At 41.5% G+C, this 14,349-nt stretch overlaps 2 protein-coding genes across 5 annotated transcripts; one reads left to right on the top strand and one right to left on the bottom strand.

Annotated features, from left to right (window-relative positions):
• Nucleotides 1-423: 423 nt before the first annotated feature.
• Nucleotides 424-4,776, top strand: get4 (guided entry of tail-anchored proteins factor 4). The gene is made up of 9 exons (XM_058062639.2): nt 424-641; nt 1,416-1,494; nt 1,652-1,733; nt 1,928-2,077; nt 2,188-2,326; nt 2,393-2,533; nt 2,658-2,733; nt 3,338-3,410; nt 3,486-4,776. The coding sequence occupies exons 1-9, from the start codon at nt 502-504 to the stop codon at nt 3,575-3,577; spliced, it is 972 nt and encodes a 323-aa protein (XP_057918622.1). The 5' UTR covers nt 424-501; the 3' UTR covers nt 3,578-4,776.
• vps35l (VPS35 endosomal protein sorting factor like) lies at nt 3,740-14,009 on the bottom strand. Of its 4 annotated transcripts, none has more exons than XM_058062622.2 (30): nt 13,946-14,007; nt 13,590-13,689; nt 13,309-13,485; nt 13,067-13,186; nt 12,828-12,852; nt 12,498-12,577; nt 12,097-12,225; nt 11,919-12,003; nt 11,789-11,845; nt 11,606-11,702; nt 11,451-11,498; nt 11,086-11,179; nt 10,582-10,782; nt 10,266-10,312; nt 9,249-9,360; nt 8,984-9,100; nt 8,849-8,902; nt 8,702-8,782; nt 8,559-8,621; nt 8,392-8,477; nt 8,243-8,323; nt 8,108-8,171; nt 7,080-7,178; nt 6,919-6,996; nt 6,704-6,818; nt 6,187-6,326; nt 5,951-6,116; nt 5,580-5,698; nt 5,315-5,464; nt 3,740-5,115 (listed from the first exon to the last, which is right to left on the bottom strand). In XM_058062622.2, the coding sequence occupies exons 1-30, from the start codon at nt 13,960-13,962 to the stop codon at nt 5,017-5,019; spliced, it is 2,901 nt and encodes a 966-aa protein (XP_057918605.2). In that variant the 5' UTR covers nt 13,963-14,007; the 3' UTR covers nt 3,740-5,016. The 4 variants fall into 4 exon arrangements, with proteins under 4 accessions (XP_057918605.2, XP_057918603.2, XP_057918606.2 ...); XM_058062620.2 differs by having other exon boundaries at nt 5,315-5,467; XM_058062623.2 differs by lacking the exon at nt 13,946-14,007 and adding an exon at nt 13,774-13,886 and having other exon boundaries at nt 5,315-5,467.
• Between the last annotated feature and the right edge of the window lie 340 nt (nt 14,010-14,349).

Consider the following 14,349-nt stretch of genomic DNA (forward strand, 5'->3'; position numbering starts at 1 on the left):
GGCAGTGGGGCGATACTGCAAATTTGGGTATCCCTGAATTTTTTCAATATAATAACATTAAAATTCAGTCTAAAATACGAACAAACAACACAAAATGCAAATTTTAACAAATATAAACAATAGAATACAAATAGAAAACACTAATAGAGAACAAACACACGGTAAATGAAAATATCTTATCACACTAGTATCGATCACTGATACTACAAGTAAGTTACTACTGGCAAGTTAATATTTTTTGTCCACCCGCCATCCACTACAAAATGGCGCAAGGTTCACAAACACAATTTAAGTTTAATATTATGCCATCCCCGTGTAATAAAGCAATAAAGCAATTGTTAGAACGCCACATTATATATTGCAGATGTACCTAATTCTATGTACCGTGAATAACTACGGCAACTGAAGAGGGTCAAGCTTTGTTTCACGCCTTCCGTTTTCCCGTGTCAACATTACGGGCGGAGGAATAGTATCCACAGCGCCCACCGCTGAGCTACGACGATGTCGGAGCAGGAGTCTCTGAGGTGCTCCAGCGTCAGAAACCGTGGAGGTGTACAGAGGGTGGAAGGAAAACTGCGAGCCAGCGTAGAAAAGGGAGATTACTATGAAGCACACCAGATGTATAGGACATTATTTTTTAGGTAAGAATTGACTTCATGTCCCGGTTTGCAGCTTCTCGAGGCCTATCGTGTTCTAGCGCAGTAATGTCAACCTTGCTTTTTCTATACTCGCTTATGATTGGGGGAATTCCGCAAAGGACCCACCCACCCAAGCTGGCCTGACTATTTGTTTGGATAACTGAAGTGTCAATTACTGACAGCCCTAAAATTGACTGCTCACCAAGTGCTAGCTAGCTAGCTAGTTGACAGGGTTGCTAACACCTTAAGGAAGACGTCTGACAGCTATATAAGTTGTAGCTTGGGTTGATACACAAGACTGTTATATAGTACACAATGACGTGTTAAAATGCTACATGTTCAATTAATGAGCATGTAATTGTGACATATTTGTTTGCTGTAGCTCTATAAATGTGCTAATAGTTAGCCAGGTAGCCGTCTGTACTGAGGTACCTGAACTTGCTTTACCTGATCTATTTATGCATTTAGTCTATCGTATAAGGTGTATGTTGGTTAGTTAGAAGTTACAATTGCTTGCTGCCATGGTTAGCTTTAAGATAAACCAATAAACAAGATTTTGCTGTCTTCCCCATTGTTTGTCAATTATGCTAATCGAAACAAACCTTTTTAATGACCTTCGACATGATGTCCAAACTCACATCTCCATAAGAGAGAAGACTGCTCATCTCTTTCCGCTCCATGTCATCGATGAATTGCAATACTGCCATCACGAAGCTTCACATGCATGCTGGTCACCCCTGACACATTTTTAACGCAGACTCTTCTGACTTGCAACAGGTACATGTCACAGGCAAAACACAGTGAAGCCAGGGAACTGATGTACAATGGTGCTCTACTCTTCTTCAGCTATAACCAGGTACACTCTCAATTTGTAACTTGTACTACTATAAAACTGCATTTACAGAAGAAGCCTGGTGCTTTCTGCAGTTGAGCAATAAACATCCCAGGCCACTTCATGAGGAAATACGGTATTTCAAGGGTAACATTGTAGTCATATGTGCTTTGCTCTGCAGCAAAACAGTGCGGCAGATCTATCCATGCTGGTGCTTGAGGTGCTGGAGAAGTCCGAAAGCAAAGTGGAAGATGATATATTAGGTGAGGAGCAGCTTTCGGTCTTTAAAACTACTTTTGGACAATCAAAGACTGTTTATTTGCCCCATTACAGCAGCAAGTCCATATTTTTTTTTTTTTACAAAGAACACTACAGCTAATAACTACAGTTATTAATTTGTATTTTTATGGGGGTAATCTTACAAACTAATAGAAATGGTTGTGTATTTGCTGAGCAGAAAACCTGGCAAAGCTGTTTAGCCTGATGGATCAGAACTCTCCAGAAAGAGTAGCGTTTGTGTCCAGAGCCTTGAAATGGTCCACAGGAGGCTCTGGAAAGTTGGGCCACCCAAAGTTACACCAGCTGCTGGCTGTCACCTTGTGGAAAGGTACGTCACATAAATCACTTCAGTGTGTATTTTCTGCTAACCAAGCAGGAACAAACATCCATATGTAGTCGTTTTGAAATGTAGAAAATGAAGTTGTCTTTGTTTTCTAGAGCAAAACTACAGTGAATCTCGTTACCACTTCCTGCATTCATCTGACGGGGAAGGCTGTGCGCAGATGCTAGTGGAGTATTCGTCATCCCGAGGCTTCCGCAGTGAGGTCGACATGTTTGTGGCCCAAGCAGTCCTACAGTGAGTCCATTTGCATGCGTGTGACCATATGGAGCCATTTTTGACTCATTTTTTGTACTCCAACAGGTTTCTCTGCCTAAAGAACAAAAACAGCGCTTCCGTGGTGTTCAGCACATACACAGAGAAACACCCGTCCATAGAGCAAGGACCTCCGTTTGTCCAGCCTCTGCTTAACTTTATCTGGTTTCTGCTGCTGGCAGTGGATGGGTAAGAATGTTCTTAAAATACACATAAAACATGTCTGAGCATTATTATCCTTGTAAAGGTCATATCTTGTACCTAACGAGGAGTACATTTTTATGGTGACTGTTTTTGCTTGTTGCCTTTTCAGGGGTAAATTAACAGTTTTCACAGTCTTATGTGAGCAATATCAACCTTCCCTGAAAAGAGACCCCATGTATAATGAGGTGAGTGCTTTCATACTCTCATACGGCTGAGTTGCACACACACACACAGCCGCTCCAGCAAGACGTATTAGACATAAATAAGACTCACACGTTAGCAGTTCAGTTTTTTTTCTTCCTGCAGTTGCTATTGTCTCATCAGCGTACCGTAATGAAGGCTTTAAATGGCCTTATACTCACATTACCCAACAAAGTAGACATAAGTCATTTAGCATGTATAAATACATGTCCTGTTTGTGTGTGTCACAGTAAATGAGTTGCCTAGCAGAACTTGGTAGCGGGGGCACAGATGTGTAGAGGATAGGAAGTGATATCGTAAGTTTAGAGTTGAGTCTTAGCTTGCCGTGGGTTGTGGCCTAAACAGTAGCTCATGCTATGATTGCGATCATTATGTTGTTGTTATTGGGCCAATGCCTTTTCTGCCGATCACGTTTGGCCCTTGTTTAACCGAACACAGTCACCTCGTGGCCAATTTTTGGAAAGCCGCTATAGAACGAAGGAGCGGTATTCGACCTGCGATGTAGGGGGACACTGTAGTGTTCCATTTGAGACAGCCATTGTCTTAATAATTAATTTCTGTTTTATGTTTTTATTTGTCCTCTTTCAGTATCTTGACAGAATAGGACAACTTTTCTTTGGTGTTCCCCCCAAACAGTCTCCATCATATGGTGGTCTGCTAGGTGAGTGAATCAATAGCTTGTTTTCTTTCAAAGCTTAAAAAATATGTCTTACAAAACCGATGTCGCATCCTGCAGGAAACTTGCTGAACAGCCTGATGGGAGCGGGCGAGGATGACGACGGTGTTGAGGAAGCCCAGGAGGACAGCAGCCCCATCGAACTGGATTGAGCCTCCAGCCACGGATGCAAAAGAGCAAAAGAACACACTTCACACATGACACACAAACACACAAAAAAAGGGGAACGACCACGGAACCCACCCTCTTTCACCTCCTCATATACGGGAGGTGGGGGGAGGCGGCGGTACACGTTTTCGGAGTTGTGTTGCACACATGATCCCCCCCCCTCTATAATTTAATTCATAGAGTCCAAACCCACTCCGGGTATCCGGCTACCTGGACTCAACAGCAGTAAAGATATTATTTGAATTACTTTTGTTAGACTCCCTGGTCAGAGTCTTTTACATCTTGTTGGACAGAACAGTATTGTAGATATGAAGTTGTCTCCTGGACAGTGTTGTTTATTACAGAGTCACCATGGGGACACACTACAATTTTCACTCCCTTGCCAGATAGCTCAATCACTGCTGTCGTCACCGTGTCGCCGCACCGCACCGCACCGCACCATCCCTTAAATATGTCTTAGTAGTCATTTAAAGCTGTCACCACCACCTCTCAGTTTCTCATCTGTAGTAAAGCTTACGGTCAATCTCAGCTTTATCATCTAGCACCTCCTGTCTCATTTGTTACCATCTCCAAGATGAATTTAGCGTGGTTGTGAACAAATGTTAGGACTTTGGGGGGTGGATGGAAATGCTCATGTATGTAATGTTAAACATTTCCTCTTGGAGGTGGTCACTCATCCAACATCATTTCAGTCAGGATATTCCCAACCTTTAGTTCTTGTGTTTGGCCTTGTCAGCAACATTTGATCAGTCACATCTAAGATTGAGTCTTCCATTATCATTAAAAATGTAGTCGGTTGCAATCGGTCAGAATATTCCAGCATTCAAATTCCCTGGTATTGTTTTCCATCTGGTTTCCCCAATTTTAAGTACGTCTCCAAGTCGGGGTCGCTGTCATACAGCACATCTATTATCACAGGCCAAAAAATAAATAAAAAATTAGGCAACAAACACAAAGACTTTTGAGTTGTTGGTTGAGGGGGGGCAGTATAAAGCAAAAGGCGTGCGACCAAATGTAGACCAAGACCAAGAGGAGCAGAGTTGCTGTTTTCAATGATACACTAACTGAGTCAATAAACTACAACTGAGAGGATGGAGACTGGCGTGAAACAAATCTTGTCCTGTATTTCTTTATTGTACCATGTAGTTTATGGAATTTGGCAACAGTATACCATACTTACAATAAAGATTAGTTTTTAAATGATGTATAAATACAGTATGAAAGGTATTTCATGAATATAAATTGCATTTCATGATATTAATAGAAGTATGACTGACAATTTCAGTCAAACTAACCAAATATTAAGTGATGCACAACATTCCTCCACAAGCTTTGTGTTTCTTTTGTGCTTTACATGATGATACACACACTCGACAGTAGCAGTGGGCTTTCTTTTTACAAATACCGTACATGATGCTGGTGTTCAGGTGCGAGACTGCAAGGCAAGTCTCTGGACCGTATCTGACAAGTGAGCCATGTCGGCCTGTGCAGCTTGATGCTTCATGCACTCAAGAGTCCGAACCTGCTGACAAGACAAGAGCGTGGGCAGTCAGCAAAGCAGTAGGTGGAGTTCATGTCAACCATATTAGGCGCTGTTGAGTCATGAATTTACCACCTAAACCTGACGTGTCCCAGCAGTAATTTTACAAGAATAAAATCAAGATATGCAGAAAAATAACATTTTAGTGACGAAGTATTGAAGAAAAAAAAGACGCACTCACAGAAATGCGCGTGTCACAGTATCCGTGTTTGTGGCTGAGGTTCCACAGGTTGACAGCCAGCTGGCTCAACTTGTTGTTCCTCAGGTCACCGTGGGAGAGCAGGATGCCGAAGAGTGAGAAGGCCAGAGCACATTGGCGACGCATGCCCTGCTGCTACGTGAAAAACTAATTTTATGTTTGTTGATGTACACCAATGCATGTACGCAATTTAGTAGTTCATTAGCATGAATGGAAAAAAATCACAACAGTTTCAATTTGGCCTCACCTCTTCTCGACCGAGGGTCTTCAGGTGTTCCAGGATCTGTCCAATTAATGTCTCACACAGCTTGTTGATTTCTGATAGGAACTTGGGGTCCCCTCCATAAAGGGTTTCATTGGACTCCACTGATGCCAGAAAAAAGGCAAACTATTAGAATCCCAAATATAAAAATGGTTCCAGTGGTGGTCCATGTCATTCTCATTACAAAGTGGTTGACAACTGCCAGTAACTCAAGATATAGTTCCACTCCAGCCCTGTAGGTGGAAGCAATGTACTGTACATTTATGAAAACCAAACAGTAGCTTTTCAGTAACCCTTCACAAAATCAAAGCTTGTTCTATTTAAGGTTGCAATGATTGAAAAGATGGGGTGTTTACTTTTTGGAATGGTATAGAGGTAGCTTTCTTGGCTCATGGCGGCCAGCAGCGGCAGGGCGCTGATGTAGACCCGCACTTTAGCGTCGCTGTTGTCCTCCCAGGTGTAATCCTGCACCATGTTGAGCAGACCGCGGACTAAGTAAAGCACACCATGCTCCGGGTGATCCTGAACACACACACACACAAGGATTCGTAATAACATATTTTACTGTGCCCATTGGGCCCATCTCTGTTACCGGGACAACTAGAAGAGTTGAGAGGAAGTTGTTGATGAAGTCGAGCATGAAACTCTCAGCAGAGCGAAGCTTTCCCTCCACGCTGATGGAGCGTGGAACCTCTGGAAGAACACTGACCGCTGCCTTTAAAAAGGCATCCGCTGCATGAGAAGACAAAAATGAAGTAATGGGAGGGATTATACAGTATTATTTGGGGTCTGTGTGTTTTGACCTTAATATTTCACCTTAAAAACTGTTTAGTACAACAGTAGAACCTCGCATCAAATGGCTTGTAGCACTTTCATTAATTGATGACAATGTTTTTTTCCACCAACAGGAAGTTGGTTCTATGTTTCATCATCCGTTTACTGTAAATTTCAGTGTACATGCTGCACCGGTATCAATGCGTCCAGAGCATAAAATGGCTCTTTATTTAACAGAAGCCAATCATTAGCTATTAAAACTCACAAAATCATTGGCCGATTGATTGGATCATCCTTATTTGTAAAACAAATTCTAAACTTGGGAAGCCGCTCACCCTGGGAAAGACACTGGTTGGCCAACGCAACCTGACCAGACAGCAGATAAAGATTGAGACGACTAAAGATGCTGCTGAGTGACGGGATGGTAATAAAGCTGTAGGCTGCACACGCCTGAAGGACAAAAGAAAAAGTCAAGAAAACAACCCATGATCTGGTATGTCGCCTGTTACGGCACACTGGCACAAACGGGTAAAACGCCAACTGGACTCACCCGCACGAATGCTGCCGTCTTGCGGGAGTGGCTGCCCCTCATCACTCTCCTGGTCTCCATGGCCAGTTGGTTCACCGTCTGATTATGGCGATACAATGACTGAAGGCGTGCGTGTATAATCAAAGGAATGAAATCCAAACCAGCAAAAAATTCATACGGACGTGAATGAGCTGCACCAGTACTGGTTCCAGGTTACAGAATGTTGCTCTGGCCTCCACACAGAAACTCAACTGGTGCTCAAAGTCACGACCAAAGGAAACCTGAACACCATGACAACATGAAGAGAAGACAAATCGTTTAACAATCGTCAAACACGCGGCCCGCCGGCCAAATGTGGCCCGCAGGACACTAGTTTGAGGCCCGCGTCTTGATATGAAAGTTTAATGTTATGAAGTTTGATATGGATGCTGTATGGTATCATGTACCCAGAAAAAATTATTATGTTTGATGTTCATGTTAAAGGTTAAATAACTGTTAATAGTTATCCTCCCTATCCGTGTGGAAGTGGTAAGTTTTTGGCTATTTAAGTTTAAAAGGAAATAACTTGAAGGCTACCGTTTAGGTCGCTAGCTCTCTAGTTTGCGAGTTAGCATGTGTCTCAAGACCCTGCAGTTGCGCAATATGTTATAAATTAAAAAAAAAAAAAAAAAGAGTATAAGAGTATAAATGTGACTATAGTCGTGTTTTGTTTTGTTGTCGTTTTCCAATAATGCTTTGTTCATTTTAATGTGAAAAAAATAAAAAATATAAATAAAAAAATAAAAATATTAAAAAAATATAAATATAAATATAAAAAGAATTTGTCTACCCACCAACTATATGTGATTTCTTAAGTTTTTATTATTTGCCGTTTTATTGTTATTATTATATTTATTCATTTATTACTGATTGATTTTCTTTATTCTTGATTTGTTTATTTATTTTTCATCTTATGTTGTGTAGAAAAATAAAAAGTAAGATATTTGAGAACAGTGGAATGTTTAATCAGAGCTTTTCTTGTAGAAAATCGAAACCAAAGCAAAGTTTATTCATTTTTCTGTTTTTTTTGGAAAACCTCGCCCAGACCCTAGCTCCAGTGGCCCCCAAGTAAATTGAGTTTGAGACCCCTGCAATAAACCCTTTAGTATCAATGAGCTACACAGTGAATCAGTAACAAAAAGCACAAGAAATGACATCCAGGTCTCCTTACCAAGCGCATAAAGCCAACGATCAGCAGAGACAGGGATCTTTTTTCATCCTCGAGAGTGAGAGCACTGCAAGACACATCACAGAATGTTCTCTAGAGACCACGGGTGCACAAACCTTCCTACACATTCTCCCTCACTTGACAGAATCATGCATGGTCTTGCAGATATGCATCATGGCATTGAGGATGACCGGGTCTCTGGTTGGCTCCAGCTGGTGTCTGCAAGATGAACACAGGGAAGATGAAGGAAATTGAATACTCTCATACCAAAGTGATGGTGCCTTTACTTGATGAAGATATCCATGATGGATCTGCAGACATCCACCCTCACACTGTCCTTCTGGAACATGTCCAGGAATGGGAGGAAACGCTCCTAGGAGAACAAATATTGAAGACGAGGGGGTTGAGATCATAAATTCAGTAAGTTGTATATTATGGACATGGGGTTATTTACCATGGAGAAGAGGACAGAGAAGTCATGGAAGTGGGCCAGAACTTTCCTGATCACAGACTGCAGCTACGTGCAGACAAGATGGGAGTCACTTTGAAGAGCAACCAGGAGGTTGAACATTTGCAATGCAAGTTGAGGGTACAAACCTGAGGATAGGCTTCCTCAAAAGCCCGGTCAGGAGTCATGTGTTTGATGATGTCTGCCAGAACAGTGTTGACCTCTCGTTTCTGACAGCAATACCTCAATTTAGAGACCTTTGATGAATCTACCAAGTAAAGCGTTCGTTCACTCACCGTGAAATGTCTGCAGGTGAACTCCATCCAGATCTCAGCACAGTTGATGTAATCCTGTGTGGCACCATTGAAATGTTCAGTAATTAGCATTCCAGATGTATTGGAAGTGTGAATGAAACGTACGACTCTTCGTACCCGAGGACTGCGAACTTTAGTGACAACCTTCCACGCTTCATTGAGGATGGTCAGCCTCTCGGCTTCTGGAGGGTCGGCCACGGCAAGGCAGCGACCCAGAGATCCAAACAACAAATGCTACAAAGAGCAAGTGAAAGAAAGAATATTTTTTGTGGTAGGAAGACATTTTTTGCCTTCTGTCGATAAAGAAATACCAGATATTAATTTTTTTACATTTGATATTAAATATATTATGATATTTCTGAATAAGACAATTTGTGCCCACCTTGGGGAAGCCAGCCTCGTCACAGTCTTTTATCATACCGATGAAGTCGGTGGCTCTGGTGGCCACAAACTCTGGCCTGAAAGCTCGCATGATTGAATTCAGCAGCAAGGCGCTGTGGAAAGTTCAAGCAAATCTCAGCAAAACCGCGACCACAGTCGTCCATCAAATTAAATAAAAGGATATCACATGCTACTGTTCCACTGTCACACATTTATTTCAACACACAAAAGCCCTAGTTTTATTTATCTACCATTTTGAGTAATATGAGGTGCCTCTATGGGTGTTAGTATTTCATGCCTAGAGGGCTTTAATAACGCTAAAAGAGATTTGCTCGAACTACAAAACTATTAAATTTAGAACTTCTACTTGGCAGAAATTCACTTATCACGGTCTGGTCTGGAACCAATTAACCGTGTAAACACGCTATTACCGTATTTCATTTGTACTTTGTCGTTGCCCCATAATAATTCATTCATTCATTCATTTTCTACCGCTTTTTCCTCACGAGGGTCACGGGGGGTGCTGGAGCCTATCCCAGCTGTCTTCGGGCGAGAGGCGGGGTACACCCTGGACTGGTCGCCAGCCAATCACAGGGCACATATAGTCAAACAACCATACACACTCACATTCATACCTATGGACAATTTGGAGTGGCTAATTAACCTAGCATGTTTTTGGAATGTGGGAGGAAACCGGAGTACCCGGAGAAAACCCACGCATGCACGGGGAGAACATGCAAACTCCACACAGAGCTGCCCAAGAGTGGAATTGAACCCTGGTCTCCTAGCTGTGAAGTCTGCGCACTAACCACTAGACCGCCGTGCCGTGCCGCCCCGTGCCGCCCCCCCCATAATAATAATAATAATAATACCCATTTTTTTCTTTTTTATTGTGGTAATTGTTTTAATTCTGTAAAGCACTCTGTGTTGCATGTCTTTGCAGGAAAAGTGCTATACAAATAAAGTTGATTTGAATAAGGTGAGGAAGAAAACCCGACAGAATTTCTTAAATACTTACTTGTTTCCAAGTTTTTTGCATCTCTCCATCATCTCTGTTAGGACAGACTGAAATGTAAAAACAAATCAAGAAAGCTAAATAAAATACGTCTGCGAGATTATTCAAAAAAATTGAATTTTTTTGCTTAGATTTGACAACGTTTTTGTGTTTGAAAGAAATGATCATCATCATTAGGTGATGATTCTGTAGCCTGACTACAAGTCATAACCAGAAGAATAAATAAATGCTAAATAATGAATAAGAATGCAATACTATGATCTCAGTGGACTGTGTACCTACTGTAATATTGTGGCCAGTAATGTAAGTAAGTACACACCTCCGGGGCTCTGTCAGCACTACACTGCAGGATCCAGTTGATAGCCGGAGAATAAAGCGTCAAATATTCGGGCATCTCCACCCTCTGAATGAGGAGCTGGTTGCGAACGCTCTCCCCACTCATCTGCCGAAAGGTTCCCAGCAGGTCAAAGAAGTTGCGGTTTAGGCTGTCTTTCAAGCTGGGGGCGACCTCCATGCCAACCTGGATGGAAAAAAAACCAAACTGAGAATTAGAAATAAGGGTTTCTCTACTGGGCTAAACAAAAATTATGGAATATTTTGTACATTTGTTGAGCAGTACGGTTTGTCCAGTTTTCATGCAATCACATTTCAAAATAAATGATGGTTTACCTGTACATGTATAATGTTGATTGTTACTATGTATAGCCAAGAACTGTGTTAAGAGTTGGGAGAATTAAGCTAGGACAACTGCTGAAATCTCACTGACAAATACAAGCTTGCAATAAAGAGAAAGAGAGCCTCAAAGACTCATTAAATACGTCACCCGGCAGAGATAAGCTCGGGTGTAAGCCGCCACCAGTGGGTCTCCGATCCCTCTGATCATGGCAGTCAGCCGTGGGAGAGTCTCCTGAATGCCACTGTGGGGGACAGGGGTTTAATGTTAATATTAAAACCCGCTAAAACTAGTTATGTTATAGTCACATGTAAACAACATGCCCTAATTCCCATATTGGCACCACTTCATGTCATGTTTACGTGCCAGTCCATATCATGCATCCTCGTATTTGCTCGACTCCATATCATGTTTACACTACTTTTAGATGCTATAAGGGTTGTATCTTAATTACATTGTACATTTTGTGCAGTGACAATAAAGTTGTGTACTATTCAATTCCACCATATACTTACACTATGTTGACAAAGCGGTTGCACTTAAGGATGGATGCTTCGACGTATCTGCTCACAGAGGTTAAAGAGGCCCACATGAAGGTAAAAGAGTCGGAGACATTGAAGAAGTACCCGAAATGCATCACAGCAATACATCACAATGGATGGTTGGATACAGTCTGGGCAAGAGTTCTCGAATGGAGGCGATCTTGAAGAACCAGTTGAGGCACGTCTCCTTAGCTGTGTCGTTGACATCATCAACCGTGAACGAGTCTGACAAAAAAAGTTTGGAAAAATAGAAATGCGAAACACAAAATCAATAAAGTGGAGAGAACACACACGAGCTGTGGAATCCGTACCTGGTAAAGGTCTTGGATCTGAACACATGCTCCATATTCTGTCGTATACAAGCTGGCCTGTGCAAGGTAAAAACAAGCTTTGGGTCAGAAAAGCAACACAGAAAAAGGAAGAAAAAAGTTATTTGCATACCAAAAGTGTCGAGTATGTCAGTGATGAGAACAAACTTGCTGGGGTAAAACTGGATGACGGAGGTGTCAGACAGCAGCTTGGAGCACTGAAACATAGCGAGTGCTTACTCAAGTCATTCCTACGGGTCAACCAACCTCACCTTTCAGTCATCTATGTTTTGTGTGTCAAAAAGGGCTACCTGGATTACAATCTTCAAAGCTTTGACCTTCTGGTCAGAACCCCAGGCCTCTTTCAGGGACTGATTCAACTCCTCGATCCGGTTGGCATATTCCTGCTGGGAGAGATTCAGTAGCTCTCTCTGTGATCCCTGTATCAATAAACACACAGAGGGTTTCAGCACTTGAGCTTTCCAACAGAGATCCATTAAAAATGACCTATTATGCTCATTTTTCGACCCTTTGTATTGAGTTGTGGAGCAGCTACACACAATAACCCGCACAGAAAACTTTGTAGATCTTCCAGAATCTGCACCTATTCCAGATGTATTTCCTTGGATTTGTGCTTCCAGCCAAAACTGTCTGTTTTAATTAATTTATTTCCCCGCGAAAGCGTGTTGCTTCTGGTTTCAGCAAAAGTTACCTCTTCTAGATCGTCCAGTTCCTCCAGACGAGTGCGAACCTTCTCGGAGACAGCAGATGATCCAGCGTTCTGAGAATTTCCTGACAACCAAACACACACACACAAAGAATTACTAACTGCTGTACGATGTAATTTAAAATATATATATCTCAGAGGTCAAATCAATGGTGAACATAAGAAAAGTGGTTAAAAATCAACAACAAATGCATAAAAAACACATTATAATAATTAATAATAAAAATAAATTTTATTGAAGTCTTTTCATATTATAGTATTTGTCCAGAAATCATTTTTGCATTCTTTAGGTCAGTGAACACAACATAAACTTACCGCTTTCAGAGCCCATGCAAAGGTTCTAAAATCATAAAACAGAAAACTGAATTAGATTAATGTAATAATAAAAAAATATATAACAACAATAGTAATAATACGGTGCATGTTTTCAGTTATTTCATATACATATGTATTAATCAGCTAGACTTGCATGCATGCCATAAGTCACACAGGAAGGATTCTAACATAAATGTTCCCCCGAGATGTCCCGGTACAATGGCTGGAAGACGACTCACAATTGAGAGTTTTTCAGTTGTGGTGAACCTTGCCAGGATCTCTCCTCTTTTCATCGACCAGGGCTCAAAATCTGGCCCCACTGCCTCTTCCTCCTTTTCCCTCCTCTTCCTCCCTGAATCCTGGAAGCACAACACTTCAGCTTCATTGCATTGTGTCGTGTATATTTGTTGACAGGAACACAATGTCAACACTCATCATCACCAAAATAACCAAAATAGCACACGCTACTGTGCAAACTGACCCCAGCATTGTGCGTCGTAGATGGAATCTCGCTGGCAGAGGCGGCCGCAAACATGGACAGCGGATCGGTTCCATCCAACATGGAGCTGAGAGGGTCTGGGGCTACAGAGGATGAGGACGAAGATGAAGAAGAGGTGCTGCCTTTGCGAGTCCCACGGCGGGCTTTGGTGTCTGTCACCTAACAGGTGGATGGAGAAAAGCGATTATTGATTATTACTGTGTGAGATAACTTTTGTTGTAAATAAGGTGAAAAAAAGGGTTATCACGGAGAATGTCATCTACCAATATGGGTTTGAGGGGATGGTTGTCAGCAACTTCCAGAGGAGCCACTTCAAGACGGTTCCTTTGCAACTCAGCTTCATAGTTGCGCCAACGGGAACGCCTGAATAAAGAAAGTAAAACAATCAACATGTTTCGTTGTGCCAATTTTACCTGGCTTTAAGTAGTATGATGTATTTTTGCTTACTTTTAGTTGCTATAGAATTGACTTAACGTCACACTGACTCGCATACAAACATGCCTTAGTTGCCATTTTAAAAACTAATACGTTACTGTACCTAAAACAACATTTTGTAAAGAAACGGATTAACATTTAACTTGGTTGTTTTATGTTTTTAGGGCAAAAAGAAGCATCTTACCAAATCACCGCGGCCATCTTTGATCACATGACACTTACATACTTCCTGGTTATGACCTCTTTGGGTTCTCCGAACAAGTTTGACATTATTCCGTCAGATATTAGCTGTTATAATATTCGTTTATTTTCTACGGTCTTTTTTTATCTGTATTATCCACAGCGAGCGCGATCCATCTATTTTTAATTGACTGGAGTTTGATTGACAAACTTCAAATCCCACAATGCATCGCCTTTGCGATACGTTATGAACGACAACCAAAAAAGAGGTGTCACTATGTTACATTTTTATTCATTGCAATAAGACGAATAAATTACGACTTGGAAATTACAACCAAGTAATTTATTTCCATTTAAAATGACGTTAAAGTTACTCAAATAGATGTATGCTTGTGATGATTTACTTAG

The sequence above is a fragment of the Doryrhamphus excisus genome, linkage group LG2 (genome assembly GCF_037039965.1).
Source record: "Doryrhamphus excisus strain RoL-2023G ecotype Guam linkage group LG2, RoL_Dexc_Guam_v1.1, whole genome shotgun sequence".
Taxonomy (NCBI): Eukaryota; Metazoa; Chordata; class Actinopteri; order Syngnathiformes; family Syngnathidae; genus Doryrhamphus; species Doryrhamphus excisus.